This window comes from Macrotis lagotis, chromosome 7, assembly GCF_037893015.1.
Source record: "Macrotis lagotis isolate mMagLag1 chromosome 7, bilby.v1.9.chrom.fasta, whole genome shotgun sequence".
NCBI lineage: Eukaryota > Metazoa > Chordata > Mammalia > Peramelemorphia > Peramelidae > Macrotis > Macrotis lagotis.
In genome coordinates, this window is record NC_133664.1 from 183,888,459 (window position 1) to 183,905,267 (window position 16,809).

Consider the following 16,809-nt stretch of genomic DNA (forward strand, 5'->3'; position numbering starts at 1 on the left):
TTGCAACATCTACCCATTGTTCTTAATTTTGCCCTTTGGAATGAGAGAACAAGTCTCATTGTTCTTCCATCAGTAGTCCTCCAGATTCTTTTTTTTTAATTGAGGCTTTATTTTATTTTTCCAATTACATGCAAAAGTAGCTTTCAACCTTCATTTATTTGCAGATTTGTGAGTTCCACCCCCCTCCTCCCCATGGCAAACAATCCATAAAAGTTGTACTTGTACAATTATGTTTACCATATTTCCATATTAGTCATGCTGTGAAAGAGGAATTAGAACTAAGGAGAAAGAAAAAACCATGAGAAAGAAAGGAAAAACAAAAGAATTTTTTTTTAACATAGGGACCGTAGGGGAGGCTAGGTGGCACAGTGGATAGAGCACTAGCCTTGGAGTTAGGAGTACCTGAATTCAAATGTGGCCTCAGATACTTAATAATTACCCAGCTGTGTGGCCTTGGGCAAGCCACTTAACGCCACTGACTTGCAAAAAAAAATTCCTTAAATAAATTCCTTAAATAAATAAAATAGGGGACATAATATGCTTTGCCCTGTATTTTGACTCCATAGTTTTTTCCTCTGGATTTGGGTAGCCCTTCAGATTCTTGAAAACAGTGATCATGTCTTAGCCAAGAATCCTTGTCTGCAGACTATATATTCTCAATTATTTGAGATGACCATTCTCTATGAGGTCTTTTCTTTTGAGACTCCCAGTACTTTCTATATACCATCCTGTATGGTTAGATGTCTTTTTATGTATATGTCTTATTTTTCTAATTAAACTGTTAGACTCTTGAAGACAAGTATTGCATCATTTCTCTTGTGTGGCAGTGCTACTGTAACTGTGAGCAGCTAAAGGATGAGCAGGCGCAGGACAGTAAAATTCTAGTGTCCTAAGCATAGGGCCTTGTATTGATGATGAAAACAATAACACTCATTTACATTTTTTCATATGTTGCTTTATCACAAATCTTAAATTATATTATTGTTGTTTCCCATTTGATGCTTGAGGGATGTTAAAATATTATCAATTAAAGTTAATGTTGAGAAATCTGGTTGTTTTCTCAATAATATTAAAAAATTTGCCTGGCCAGAGATCATATCTTATTCTTCTTTGTAGTCCTTATAGTGCTGTGGAAAAAATAGATACTTGGGAAATATTTCTTGAATGAACGATCTGAACTAACACAATTATTCAAAAGATCAATAAGTTGAGTCATTGTATCCTAATTCCACCTTCATCCATATAGTTATTCCTTTTTACTACTCCCTGATGTCATGGTCCCCTTTGAGAATGAAGGACAAAAAAACAACATTAGAGGCTACCTTAGAAAGGGAGCAAAGAGAGAAAAGGCACTTAAATCAATCTGTTTTTCTGCTTGCTAGCAACTCTATCCAAAGTTAGGAGAATTTGATGGTTAGATTTATCAATGCAATTTAAAAGTCTATTAGTATTGATGTTAGTTTTTATTTATCTATTTGCTTATTTTAAACAAAGTTGTGGGTGGCTAGGTGGTGCAGTGGATAGAGCACTGATCCTGGAGTCAGGAGTACCTGAGTTCAAATCTGACTTCAGACACTTTCTAATTACCTAGCTGTGTGGCCTTGGGCAAGCCACTTAACCCCATTGCCTTGCAAAAAAAACCCTAAAAAAAAGTTGCTATTGCTTACTAAAAATATGACAGTGACCACTACTTATGAATTGTATTGAATTAATTTCTTTATCTCGATGTCAGTGATGGAATATCACAGTCTCTGAAGAATTAAAGATGAAGGCTAATCAAACAGCAATGGAAATGTGTACAGTTTGTGTGAGTAGGTTACAAAACATTAATGAAGAGGAACTGAGCCAAAGGAAATAGAATAAAAGATATCACAGATATGCGTAATCCAAAAAGGACATGGCCTTATCATGTAATGTGAGGAATAATTTATGGATATCCAGTGTGCTCTATAAAAATCTATGAAATATCAAGGGTCCTGGAAAACCAGCAGGTTGCTACAGAGAGGTGATAAACAAGAGACATACATTTTGGACATAAATAATATATGGATGGGGTAGCTAAGTGGTGCAGTGAATAGAGCACCAGCCTTAGAGTCAGGAGGATCTGAGTTCAAATCTGTCCTCAGACACTTATTAATTACCTAGCAGTATGACCTTGTGCAAGTCACTTAACCACATTGCCTTGCCAAAAAAATAAAATAATGTATGGATTTGTTTTGCTTGACAATGTTATTGGTTATTGGAAAAAAATTTGAGGGGAGGAATAGAAGTAAAGGGGGAAATAATAATGCAAAAACAATTAATGATAAGAACATCAGTGAAGCATTTTTTTAATTGCTCAGAACAGAAAAGTTCAGAAGGAAACCCTGAGAAGCAGAAAAATTTTTTTTATTAACATGTAGAATGTATTTATCTACTTTAAAAATTTAGCTATATATGATAGAAACTTATGATTCATGAATAATCCTCTTTTTTCTGTTCTCTGATTTTGGAAATGCTCATATTTGCTACTGTTTAGCAGATTTAGATTAAAATACATAATTTTAAAAGGTGGGGGAGACCTGGGGGAAGACTTTTTGTACTTTGAGAGGATCCCTTGTGGACAATTTTTCAGAACACATAGACAAAAACCTGTACAGGATGCAAAGTTGTAAATGAATTGTGGATAGATTATAATTTGTATTATAGGAAGAAACACCTATGTAGAAGAAATCACAGAGCTATAACAGTATGGAAGTTCAGCTTGATTCTGATTAGTATAAATAATGAACTCTTGTGAAGTCACATTATTTGAATTTGTGCTATATATTCCCACTGAATTAGAACCAATTACCATCTTTCAAATAATTACAACTTCAAATAGTGAAAACTCTGAATACATGCAACCTCTCTTCAGGAGATTTGGTATTCCCATTATCTGACCTTCATGTTTTTCAAAACAACTGTTTCTCAGTGAGCAATTTAACCCAAGGGTCATTCATTAGTTCTTTAGGAATGAAGCCACTGTTATCATAGTTTTACATAAGGTCATATTTTGAAATAGTATTATGCAAGATTATTTCAGGAGCTTTCTCATAGGAATATTGCTTTTGGAATTTTGACAATAATGTACAGAAACAAGTTATTTTAAAAGTTAAAAAAAAACCTGTTGCAAAACTACCCTTTATGAAAAACACTATGGCATACCTGATCATAATTAAGTGTTTTGGAGACTGATTTAGAGACAAACAGAATTTTCCCTCGATCACATCCAACAACAAAGAGGAATCCATCTGCAATCTATAATAATAATAATAATAATAATATTACAAATAATTTTTCAATTTTTGAAAGATTTGATCTTGAAGAAACTATGTGGACTATAGAATAAATCAAGTTTTTATTTTAATTTAGATCATAAGAGAAATTCATTAAACTGTAAAGATAACCACAGTATATAAGATCCTTAAATTAAATCTAAGCTCAAGTTCATGCTTTTGAACTAGCCGGAAAGTTCAGACATGGAATACATTGCTCTGTCTTAAAGATTATCTTATTTATTTTCATGCAATTATCCTAATAAGATTTCTAATGTATCAATGACATGCATTCAAGGGTCACAAATTTTAGTTTTAAAGGGGTTAGAAAAAGTTTACTAGTCTTTCAATTAACAAAACTTTTAACTTGACCCTGTTTGTTCAGAAGACAATGGGCAATGTATTATTGTAACTGGTTCACATTTTGAGGGGTGACTGAGTCTATGTAAAGTTAACCTGAAAATCCAAATTCCATTAAATGCTCTGCATTTCCTCTTCCCTCTGACCGAAGCAAATAGAAAGTGATTGCCATCACATAAAACATCTTTGCATTTTATTATAAGTCATTAGGTGGTGCAGTGGATAGATCACCAAATTTGGAATCAGTTCAAATTTGACCTTAGTTACTCTACTAACTGTGTGCCCCTGGGCAAGTTACCCTCAAGTAGCTAAATGACATAGTAGATATTACTATTATGCTGATCTTATACTGAACTCCATTAGCCTTTCCAATTTATGCTGAATGTCTTTCTAATTAGAAAGCATTGACTATACAGAGATTTTATAATAAGATATTGTTGTTCAGTTGTTTCAGTGTGTCTGACTCTTTGTGACCCTATTTGGGTTTTTGTTGTCTGAGGTTGGATTTGAACTCAGGAAGATTTGAATTCAGACATTAGCTTGCCTCAGTTTCCTCATCTGTAAAATGAGCTGGAGAAGGAATTGGCAAACCATTTCAGTATTTTTGTCAAGACAAGCACAAATGGGGTCACAAAGAGTCAGTCACACTGAAACAAGTGGACGATAACATTTTATTATAAAATCTCTTCATAGCCAATGCTTTCTAATTAGAAAGACATTCAGCATAAATTGGAAAGTCTAATGGAGTTTAGTAAACCAGATCAGCATACTAGTATATGACAAGAAAAGTAAGAACTGAAAATAGTACCAAATAAAATTGCATTATTTTCTTTAAATTCTCTATATGTATATTCAAAGCTCAATAGGGAATGTTGTTTAAGTTTAATAACTTCAATGGTAAGTTTTAACTAGAAAAAGAGCTAGAAAATTAGGCTAATCTCTTAGATATTATCATAGCTTGAAACTGATAGTTCAGAGCACATGGGTCAAAACAATTACCAATACATGTGACCTGGCTGGAGTTACTAGTCTTCCCTAATCATAGATAGGATCAAGTATTGAGGGATAATTCTAGGGGATAACTTTTGAGAAAGGTGAACCTAAAGCCCAAACATAGGAAGTGAATGTAATAAGCAAATGTAATAAGTCATTTTCTGATAATTACTTAATAAGAGATTATACATAGAAATATAGGTCCTGAAAGAAGAGAAAATAGATGAGTGATTTTTGAGGCATGAGGCTGGGAAAATAATAATTTAAAAATAATAATAGATATATTTTTGTGGTTGTTCAGTAATTTCAATCATGTCCTACTCTTTGTGACTCCATTTTGGAATTTTCTTGACAAAGATACTAGAGTGGTTTGCCATTTCCTTCTCCAACTCATTTTACAGAGGAGGAAACTGAGGCAAGCAGAGTTGTGACTTGCTGGTATCACACAGCTAGTAAGAGTCTAAGGGCAACTTTGAACTCAGGAAGATGGGAACTGATTCCAAACTCAGCACTCTATCCACTGTGCCAACTGGATGCCATATATATATATATATATATATACATACATATATATATGATATACATATATATGCATGTGCATATATAACAATGTATATATGCATATAGTTTACTTTAATGTTTGCCAACTATTTAGATACAACTATTTAGGAAAGATATCTGGCTATCAAAGCAATTGGTGGAGTGGGGGCTTGGAAGGGAACATGAAAGCACCATAACCCTTAGGTGGAATGCTGGGCTAATAGAAAAGAACAGCTACAAACTACTCTATCTCACAATTTTGCCTAGTCTAATCTATTCACACTCCTTCCCTATCTTACTGACTCTGAAATTCATATGCTATGGGCAAACTCACATTTTTTCTTTTTCTATAATAAAGAAAGTGGGCTCATTGTTTCAAAGAGGAAGGGGTTAAAGATCTCTTCCTCCTTCTCCCCAGTCAAAAGAAAAGGAAGGGCAAATAAGGACAAGGATGGAGGAAATATTTGTCTTGACCTACCTTGAGGATTAAATGTCTCAGTTCATCATCCTGTATAAATGTAGGTTTATAATTATCTGCTGCATAAGAACTGGTAGAGCCTAAAAGTAAGAAGCAAACATTAAAAAGTTCTGAAAACACATTCTAGGATGAAATAGACATTGTTTTCCAGAAAGCTTTGCAAAACAGTGGCTTTTCATGCAGCTCATAGACAACCATATATAGGACTTACAGTGGAGCTGGTGAAAGGTATTCTGCTACTGGAGGCAAACCTGTCCTTCCCCCCGCCCCCCCATCTGAAGTGAAGGAAATATAAATGACTTACTCTGGAACTGTGATTGTATGAGATCTGAGACTGTGTGTGATTTACCTTTTAGGGAAAGAATGTACAGACAAATTGAGGCAGATTGGTGGCTAGATGGAGAGGTGTCAGAGTTCAAATCTGACCTCAGATGTTTATGCTATTTGCATGACCCTGGACAAGTCACTTAACCCTGTTTACCTCAGTTTTCTCATCTGTAAAATGGAGAAAGAAATGGAAAATCACTCCTGTATCTTTGCTAAGAAACTCCATATGGGGTCACAAAGACTGATAATAGAAACAGTCAAATGATTTACCTAAGAATAGGACCTAGAAATTTCATTTTTACCAGTATGGTCCCTAAAAGATTTAGAGCTGTAAGGGAATTTAGAGACCATTAAGTCTAACTACCTCATTTTGCAGATGAAGAAGCAGGTTGAAAGAGGTTAACTGAGGGGGTGGCTAGGTGGCACAGTGGATAGAGCACCGGCCTTAGGAGTCAGGAGTACCTACGTTCAAATCCGACCTCAGACACTTAATAATTGCCTAGCTGTGTGGCCTTGGGAAAGCCACATAACACCATTGCCTTGCAAAAACCTTAAAAAAGAGAGAGAGAGAGAGAGAGAGAGAGAGAGAGAGAGAGAGAGAGGTTAACTGATATGTCTGTCCAAAATTACAAAACAAGAGTCTGAGTCAAAATTTGAATTTATGTCCTTGCTGACTTCAAGCTCAACTCTTTATATATTGTAGTACCTAGCAACCATGCTGAAGTTATTCTTTTTTCTTTATATTTTGTGAGAATTCTTTATTTGCTTTCACATGACAAATTCATGGATGGAATGAACTATGTATTTTTTAACTCATGTGCAAACATAATGAATATTTCACATGTTAAGAAAATGTTTAGTTAAATAGTTTTGGCACATAGTAGGTGCTTAATGAATGCACATTCATTCAATATCCATATAATAAAATTAAGTCCAGCAGCATTTTTACTTCTAATACTGTTTGGCTGACTGGGTAAGTAAAGTAAGGCAGACTTGGATACACTGTTTTCCTGTGTTCAAAAATGTCACAAAGGAAAGTAGTACCATGCAGCTGTAATGTTTTCTGGATTGTACTACTCCAAACAAAAATCAAATTACCTCCCAAACATAACACAAGCAAATTGGCATCATAAATTTAGAGGTAGGAGGGATCTCAGAGAATTTCTAGCCCAACTCTCTCATTTAATTTTTAAATTTTTTTAAGTTATTACATGTTACATTCAATATTTACGTTTAAAATGTTCTAATATTAGTTTTAGTTTAGTTTAGTTATATTTAGTCTAATATTAGTTTTAGTTTAGTTAATATAGTTTTAGTATTAGCTTACATGAAAAATGATTAGAAAGTCATAAGGTCTTTCAAAAATGTTTTTTTAAAAAGCTAAATTAATTAAGGGAGAGAATGGACTTTCAAAGAAATGGAAGCTTTTAAAAATAAGTTTTCATGTGCTTTTGAAACCATGTAATTTCTCTCATTTTATAGATAAGGAATTGAGACCCTTAAATGCCATGTAGAAGGTCATGGATAAGAGTAGATATCCATCCTAAGTTGTGTCTAACTCTTCAGACTCTGTTTGGGATTTTTTTGGCAAAGATACTAGACTGGTTTGTTTCCTTCTCTAGTTCATTTTACAAATGAGGAAACTGAAGCAAACAGGTTTAAATGACTTGCCCAAAGTCACCCAGTTGGTAAGTGTCTGAGGCCAGATTTGAACTATCCACTGGACCACTGGGTTGCCCCTAATAGCTACTGTATATTTGTCTACTCTTTTCAAGATCATTCTAGTCTTCAACTGATTGAGTAATTCAAAACTCAGGAACAAAGAATGATCCAAAGAAATTTTTGTAATCTAGGTAGAAATTATTTTAATTGTATTAAAAACAGAATCACCATAAATTCCAAAGGCACAATTACAAAAATTTCCATGAGAAATAAGAGCTGGAATTGCTAAAGAGCCCATATTGGGGAACATTCCACTGAATTCACTTTTAAAAAAATAGCACATAAAAAAGGCTCTCCTCAAACTGGTAGAATGAATGGAAGCAGGGAAACCCAGTTCTCTATTAATTACTCTAGGAGGAACTAAAAAAGAAGAGCTTCAGACCAAGAAATAATCATTAAACCCAAGGAAAAGCTACAGTTAAGTGCATTTTGCTAGAAGCCTCTTAGTAACCTGGGAAGAGGTTCAGTCAGCTAAAAGGGAGCTACACAGGGCAGCTAGGTAGCACAGTGGATAGAGCACCAGCCCTGGAGTTAGGGGACCTGAATTCAAATCAGATTAACTCCCACCACTGCCATCACGAGGGGTGTCAGGACTTTTCTTCTCCCATTTGACCTATAGTGTCCCTACCTTACTATATCTTTTTGTATGGCCCACAAACAAAGTATATAGCTATTTAGATGATGAAAACTGCTTATTAGGTCTCTCATGGACAGCTTAGTCTTATAGAAACTGCACTGAATCTAGAATGAGAGGATTTGTTTCAAACTTAGTCTTTGGCAGTTAGCTACCTGTACTGGCTACACTTTCCTTCATTCCTGATCTAGACCTATTGGGGAACCAGTTCAATCTACACCATCCTCTACTTTCTAATTCCTTGCCCCCTTTGCCCTATTTCTGATTAAGCCTTGCCAAAACTCAACCCTGGATTACTTCCACTTTCCACAACCTTCAGAAACTGGAGGAAGCCACAAATCCACACTGAATGAGATTACTACAAATTGTTACATAAACTCACTTGGGCCCTCATGTCAACAGGACAATCCTTTACCCATGATGAAAAAAAGTTATCCACCTCCAAAGTGACAGCTGATGAACTCTTGAGTACAGACTGAAGTATACTTTTTCACTTTTTTTTCTTATTTATATGTGTGTATTCTTTTGTAATATGGCTAATACGGAAATATGCTTTGCAGGACTTCACATGTAATTATGCACATCATCTTGCATACTTTCTCAAGAGGTGGGGAAGGGGTAGGGGCAGGAGAGAAGGAAAGAATTTGGGATTCAGAATTTTAAAAAAAGATTGTTAAATTTTTTTTAATGTAATTGAGAAATATTTAATGAAATAAAAATATTCATTGCTAAATCTTATACCTTGCTCTCAGTTCTTATTCCCTCTAATCTCTTTCCAGCATTGGACATTGCTGATCATCTCTCAATACTCTCTACTTTCTGAGTTTTCCTGGTGCTTTCTTCTCTTGGACCTCTTACTATCTATCTGATTATTCCCCTTTTACTGGGTCTCTACCAGCAATTTTATTCCAGAATTCTATTCTGGGTCTTCTTCTTTTTTAAATCTCTGATCTTATCATCTGCCATGGGTTCAGTTTTATCCCTATAAAGATGATTCCCAGATCCATCCCTCCCTCCCTCCATCCATCCATCCATCCATCCATCCATCCATCCATCCATCCATCTATCTTTCCATCCTTATTCTCTCTCTTGGGTCCAATCTACTATCACCAAGTGAACAATTCAAACTGAATTTCCCTAAGCATCTAATACTCAACATATATCATCATATTTCTCCCCAATACTCCTCTTCAAGGATATGTGGAACACCAAGTCTCTAATCACTCAGTTTCCTCCTCCAATCTTTTCCCTCATTCACCACTCATATCCAATTAGTTGCAAAATCTTAGTGACTCTTCCTTCATAACATTGATATTTTATGTCCTCTATCTTCACACAACCACGCAATCTAGTTACAATCCCCATCACTTCTCTCCTATATTTGAGTAATAGCCTTTTATTTGGTTTCCCTGTTTCAGTTATCTTCCCACTCCAATCCAACTTCCACAATCTACCAAAGTTATTTTCCTATAGCTCAATCCTGCTTAATAAATTCTATTAGCTCCCTAATACCTTTAGGATCAAATATGAAGCTATACACTTCACATTTGACTCTAGGGTCTTGAAATACTGATCTACTTGTCATTCCTCAAATATGGTGCTCCATGTCTCATTCATCCCTTTGGCTTGTCCCTCATCCTTGGACAACTTTTGTTATTTGTTGTTGTTAGGCATTCAGTTGTATTTGACACTTTATAACCTGTATGAGGTTTTCTTGACAAAAATATCGGAGTAATTTGTCATTTCCTTCTCTAGTGAATTAAGGCAAACAGAGTCTTGATAGGGGTCGCATAGCTAATCTGAGGTCACATTTGAACTCAGGTCTTCTTGAATCCAAACCCAAAGCTGGACACTTAACTGCCCTTCTTCCTCTTTACTTTGCAGCTTTTTGACATCATTGGCTTCTTTAAAGACTGAGATGAAATGCCACTTAGACTTTCCTAGTCACTCAAGCAATAGAATCATCCCCTTTATGGTTACTTTCCTTCTATTCTTGAAAATGTCTGTTCATTTACATGTCACCTCCTCTATTCATTCATAAAACAAACGAGATAGCAACACAACTGAAAAGTAGAAATCACTAGTTCAGATCAAGAAATTACTGAAAAAAACTGAAAAAAAAATGCTTTCCCGCTACTCACCTTTTAAAGACTTCAAATGTTGTACAGCCATTCTCAATACAGTAAGTTTGTCCAGTTTGCGAGCCATGGGATTGCACTGGGGTATCATGGCAGATAGTTCTTCAATTAAGTTATTCATTTTATCTCTCCTACGTTTTTCTGTCTGACTATGAGCTTCTCTGAAAAGAAAGATTTTCATTTCAGTGTAATATTCAAAAAAAATCTCAAGATAATGCAAGAGTTGTTTTGGAGGATAATTCTAGAAAGTGCATCTATCTAACCTTTCCTTTTATGCTGAAATATTTGGACAACAGGATCATAGGTTTATATATTTAGGGCTAGTAGGGCCATTGAGTCCAACTCCATTTGATAATTGAGGAAACTGAGGCACAGATAGATTGAATGACCTATCCAGGGTCACACAGCTGCTAAGTATCTGAGATAAGATATGAAATCAGGCCTTACAGATTCAAAGTCCAGACCTCAATTCCCTACTAATGGCTTTGGATAAAAACTCCTTGGGATTTCTATAAACTCATGAAATTCTATTTTTTACCTTTTTTTCCCCATTTCTGTAGTTCTCTACACATTAATTCTCAAGTAGCTTAGACTTTCCCACTGCATTTTCTATTAGTTCATATTCATATGAAAAAAATAATGGCCACTAGATTACTGAAATGGGCATCTAATTGGTACAGTAAACAAGAGTCCTGAACCCGGAGTCAGGAAGACTCATATTAGTTGTGTGACCCAGGGTAAGTTGCTTAACTTCTGGTTGCCTTAGTTTCCTCATCTACAAAATGGGGATTTTATTATTTATAGCTATATGGGGGATATTATAATAGCACCTACCTTCCAGGGTTATTGAAAGGACCAAATAAGATAATAATTATAAAGTTCTTAGTAGAGTTCTGAGCACATAATAAATGATATGTAAATGTTGCAAAAAGGATGATGATGATGATGATGGTGATTGTGGAAATGGAAGTTTAAGTTCTAGATCTGTGTTTTCCTCACGGTAGTAACTTCTGCTGTGGGAATGCCTTCTTCCAATAAATTAGAGACTCATTGTTTTAGAGAGTGGATGGGGCACTCAGAGATTACCCTGGTCACATAGTTAATATCAAAGGTAGGGAATGAACTCAAGTCTTCCTGATCTCAAAGCTAATTCTCTATCCATTACATCAGAATTATCAAACATCCATTGTGCAATTCTTCCGAGTGCTGCCTCAACTAAATAGGATATACTTGGAAATATTTAACAGAATTTTTAAAAATACAAGAGAGCAGAGATAATGTTGGTGTATGATTTTCTCAGTCAATATGAGGCCAAAAAGGATCCTTATACACTATTTAATAGCCCCTAGTTCCATTTGAATCTGAATTTTCACTATCACACAATGTTGTTGTGGGTTATTCAACAGTTTTCAGCTGTGTCTGACTCTTTGTGATTCCATTTGGGTTTTTTTTTTCACAAAGATACTAGGTTTCTCATTTCCTTTTCCAGCTCATTTCACAGATGAGGAAACTGAGGCAAACAGGGTTAATTTTCCCAGGTTAATTGTCCCAGTGCCTGAAGACAGATTTGAACTCAATTTTTCTGATTCCATGCTAGGCGCTTTATCCACTATGCTTCCTAGTGCTTCTCAATATTTGTATATCTCATTCAAATTCTAAACCTTCATTACAGATAATTTCTGAGTAAATACTGTTATTATTGCCATTATGACTGTCATTTATTCATTTTTCTCTTTGCTTTCTGATTATGCAACTCGATTGCCTTGAACCTATGGCCACTGCAATCATCCTGATTCATATCTGGTCACTGGACCCAGATGGCTCTGGAGGAGAAAGTGAGGCTGGTGACTTAGCACAGCTTCCCCCCCCCCCCCATCCAATTCACTTGTTTGTCATGGCATCTTCTCCCCTGATGTCTTTTTTTGAGAATGAAGAACAAACATCATCATTGGTCTTAACACCAAAATGGACCATGAAGCTAGACACCAGAAGATTTATAGAAAGGACTAAGATGATTGTTTTGAGAAGAAAACTTGAAATAAACTACTTCTGTCTGAAGTCCGCTAACTTTGGGAAGTAGTCAACTAAAAAAGATTTAAGGAAGATTTCATGGGAGAAACATCACTCAATCAGTTTGTGAATTAGCAGGGCCATGGCTTTTCTTGCTGCCTATTTCTGGATCATTTATTTTTATTTTTTAGGTTTTTGCAAGAAAATGGGGTTAAGTGACTTGCCCAAGGCCACACAGCTAGGTAATTATTAAGTGTCTGAGGCCAGATTTGAACTCAGGTACTCCTGACTCCAGGGCCGCTGCTCTATCCACTGCGCCACCTAGCTGCCCAAATTTATATATTTTTTTAGGTTTATTTCTGGATCATTTAGGTGTTTATTAGCATTTTTATCAGAAAGTGGGCAAAAATGAAAAGGAAACACAAAGGAAATGACTCAGTCCTGATAGATAATAGTTATGTTACAATTAGTTTATGGTTTGATGGAAGAAAAAGACAAAAATATTTACCAAAATAATGTTTAGGTATTACATAAGAATTTCAATCATCTTCCCAGGGATATTAAAGGGCTAGCTACATAACCCAGATCTGTTTTCCCATTATAAATTATTTAAAATAGCACAGTTTAAAGCTGTTCAAAAGAATTTTTACCAAAAAAAGTATTGATTATTTAAGCTGAAATAATATCTAAAGTAATCAAGAAGGAAAGCAAGTAAAAGGAAGTCACTACTACCCAGCCTTTTTTCCCTCTCTTAACAAGAATAAAAAGTCCAAGTTCAAGGTCAGGAACCCAACCCATTTCTGACAACTTCCAAGAACATCAACTAAAGATTGTCCATTAAAAACAAATATTACCAAAACATTGACCAACTCACATATTAATGTACCTGAAGGACTTCATTTTTACTTGTTCACCATCTTCCATTCTACAAGAGAATAGGATAAAACATGAAGCTATATAAAAAAAGATTTTCACATTAATTGTGGAAGAGAAATCAAGTGCCTAGTATCATGAAATCAAGTCTAATCAACCTGAATCCTCTTAAAGTCTTGGTTATAGAAGTCATCACCCAGCACACAGAGCTCTTAACATATAATCACATTCAGTCACTTCCTTCCAGAAAGACATGACTTACCATCTATATGCAAAATTTAAGCTATTTTCAACAATCTCTTAGGAATCATTCCTTTTAACTTCTTAAGTTCTGAGATTTCTGGAGAAATCTTCTAAGATCATTTTCTCTACTTTGTAATCTCAACAATAGAAACAGAATCTCTAGGAAGGGTACTACTTCTAGAGGTAAAGTGGCAAAAATATTTGGTCAATTAAAATAAAATTTAATATCTATTTGAGCTTGTGCTATCAGAGGGAGAAAGAAAACTGGGGTGGAAGATAATGTTTTCGTAAAAAAAAAGTTAAAAGAGGGTTTTTATATGCTAATTTCACAAACATCATATACATTTTGCTGTTGCTGTTGTTCAACCATTTTTTTCAGTCTTGTCCAACTCTTATTGACTGTATTTGGGGTTTTCTTGGCAAAGATACTGGAGTGGTTTGCTATTCCTTTTCCTATTTACTCAGATAAATAGGATTAAATGACTTGCCCAGCTATTATCTGAGGCAGAATTTGAACTCAGGTCTTCCTGACTAAAGGACCTGTGTTTCATCCACTGCATATTTATTAAGCATTCATTAAATACCTACTATGTGTGAGGCACTGGAGATATAAAAGGAAACAATCCCAACTTGCAAGGGACTTAACATTTTCTAATAGAGGAATTCTTTTTTTTTTTTTTTTTGGCAAGACAATGGGGTTAAGTGGCTTGCCCAAGGCCACAAGCTAGGTAATTGTTGTGTCCCAGGCTGGTGCTCTATCCACTGCACCACCTAGCCACCCCTATTAAAGGTATTCTTAAAGAAATAAAGATGAGTAGAGTCAAATAAATAACATTTACACTCCTGAGAATAACATTCCCATTCCCCCACTGAAATAATTAATAGTTAGTTTGAAAATAGTTGATGGTTTACCTGCTTTGTAGATAGTCCATAATAATTTCAACAGCTTCTCTGTAGAAATAAAATATGGTGAACAAATTAAAATGCAATTTTTTTCTTCTTCTTTTTCCCCTCTGATTTCACAATTAAGAGTAAAGGAGAAAAACTGAATACCAATGATGCTCTCCCATAGGCCATTTGGAATCATGGACACATATGTATGGACTGATGCATACAGTTAGATATTAATTTGTTTAAATTAAACAAATGAAAGTTTTCATCACAGTTGTTCTTTAAGTTCAGAGTGAATGGGACTCCAGAGTGTGGAGGCTAAACACACTATACCCAAATGTAAATTCACTCTCAGTTATTAATTATAGTTCTGTTTTAGGCAAGCAGGTCTTAAACTTTTTGGTCTCAACAGTCAATAAAGAGAGGAATACAAAGAAAGGCAAAAGAAAGAGTCCCTGCCCATACTGCCCTCTCCCCCTCCCCACCAATCACTATAAGCTGCTTGTGGGCAGGGACTGGATTGTTTGAAAATGATAATGGTTGCTTACATTTCTACAGAACTTTAAAGTTTACAAGATGCTTTATATAAATGAGTTTGTTTTATCTGGACAAGAATCACTTTTTCTTTAGAGATAATTTATAATTTTTTTTAAATTTTTAAAGAAAAAGTGATAAGAATATTAATTGTCTGAGGTAGAGTTCAAAGCCAGATCTTTTCCCTATTCATTACTAACATGGTGCTTCTTTTGTTTTTCAGTTTGGGATTCCTAGTGCCCATAGAAGAGATTTCCCCATATTGAACTATAAACTCCTTAAAGTCAGGAACTATCTTTCTTTTTATTTGTAATTGTATTTCCAGAGCCTAGTGGCACATAGTATAAACTTAGTTAATGTTTATTGACTTTTGATGAATTGAAGCTCAAGGATAATTAATTTTTTATTTGTTCCTTTCTGCTGACATTCAGTCTTTAGCAGTGATAGATTTGCAACAATCAGATGATGATTTAAATAATAAGTCAGTCAATAATCATTTGTTAAATACTTACTAAGCAATGAGGGATACAAAGAAAGGCAAAAGAAAGTTCCTGCCCTCAAGGAGCTTACATTCTATTGGAAGAAGCCAACAAGTAAACAGCTATGTACAGTCAAGTTATATACAAGATGAATTGGTGATAATTAACATACTATAATTAAGAGGGATTGGGAAAGGCTTTCCATGGAAGGTGGGATTTAAATTGGGGCTTAAAGAAGTCAAGAGATGAACATCAGGAGGGATAGCATTCCAGGCATGGAGGGACAGCTAGTGAGAATACACAGAACTGGTAATGAGGTAACTTGTATGTAAAGTGTAAGAGTAGAGTTGGGACATGAAGGATTTTGAAAGTTAAACAAAGGAGTTTATTGAATGGGAGGGATTTGTAGGGTGATTCCTGCATTTTAGCAGCTGAATGGAGGATAAACTAGCAGGAAGATACCTGAGGTAAGGAGACCCATTAGCAAGCTATTGCAGTAATACAGGGATGAGATGATGAGGGTTATCACTAGTGTGGTGGCAATGTCAAAAAAGGGAAAGGAGAAACATGAGAGAGATGTCACAAAAGGAAAATTGACAAGCCTTGGCAAAGCTTGGATGTGGAGGGTGAAAAATGGGGAGGGGTCAAGAATGAGGCATCTTACTGAAACTTTCTCTTACGTTGTAAAATGAATTTTAGAAAGCTATTATTTCAGAGCCATTCTAACATTCAATCATATGTTGAATAAAATTTGGAGATTAGAACACACTTGGAAGACAGTCTCCAGAATCAAACTTCAAGCAACTATGAATAAGACATTTCTTGTTGAGCTTGAACCTCTTTTCATAGGAGTCCTCCATCTCAAGTCAATGACTGAGATCACAGATTTAGAACTGTAAAGTACCCTAAAGACCATCTACTTCAACAGCTTCACTTTACAAAATGAAGAAATTGAGGCATAGAGAAGTTTTGGCTTGCCCAAAAGAAGAAAGAAAATAAGCTTTTACTAAGCACTTACTATCTGCCAGGCAATAAAAAAAAATGTACCAGGCACTTTACACCAATTAATATTCACAGCGAGGTAGGTATTATTATCATTATTATTATTATTTTATTGTTGTTGTTTCCATTTTACAGTGGAGGAAACTGAAGTAGGCAGAAGTTAAGTAACTTACTCACACACACCTATTAAGTGTCTGAGGCCAGATTTGAATTCAGTTTTTCTTGACCCTAGACCCAGAGCTCTATTGCACCAACTAGCTGCCTAGTCACATAAATAAATATCAGAGCT

At 35.1% G+C, this 16,809-nt stretch overlaps 1 protein-coding gene across 2 annotated transcripts in view; it reads right to left on the reverse strand.

Moving 5' to 3' along the window:
- Positions 1-16,809, reverse strand: part of BMAL2 (basic helix-loop-helix ARNT like 2) — an 87,266-nt gene that overhangs the window by 46,553 nt on the left and 23,904 nt on the right. Inside the window, exons 2-6 of one of the 2 annotated variants that reach the window (XM_074194192.1) lie at positions 14,527-14,565; positions 13,385-13,423; positions 10,492-10,649; positions 5,668-5,747; positions 3,187-3,279 (exon numbers count right to left, since the gene is read on the reverse strand). In XM_074194192.1, the coding sequence (XP_074050293.1) occupies positions 3,187-3,279; positions 5,668-5,747; positions 10,492-10,649; positions 13,385-13,423; positions 14,527-14,546 (390 nt within the window). In that variant the 5' untranslated portion in view covers positions 14,547-14,565. Of the gene's footprint in view, positions 1-3,186; positions 3,280-5,667; positions 5,748-10,491; positions 10,650-13,372; positions 13,424-14,526; positions 14,566-16,809 lie in introns of both variants that reach the window. The other variant, XM_074194191.1, reaches the window with a different exon arrangement.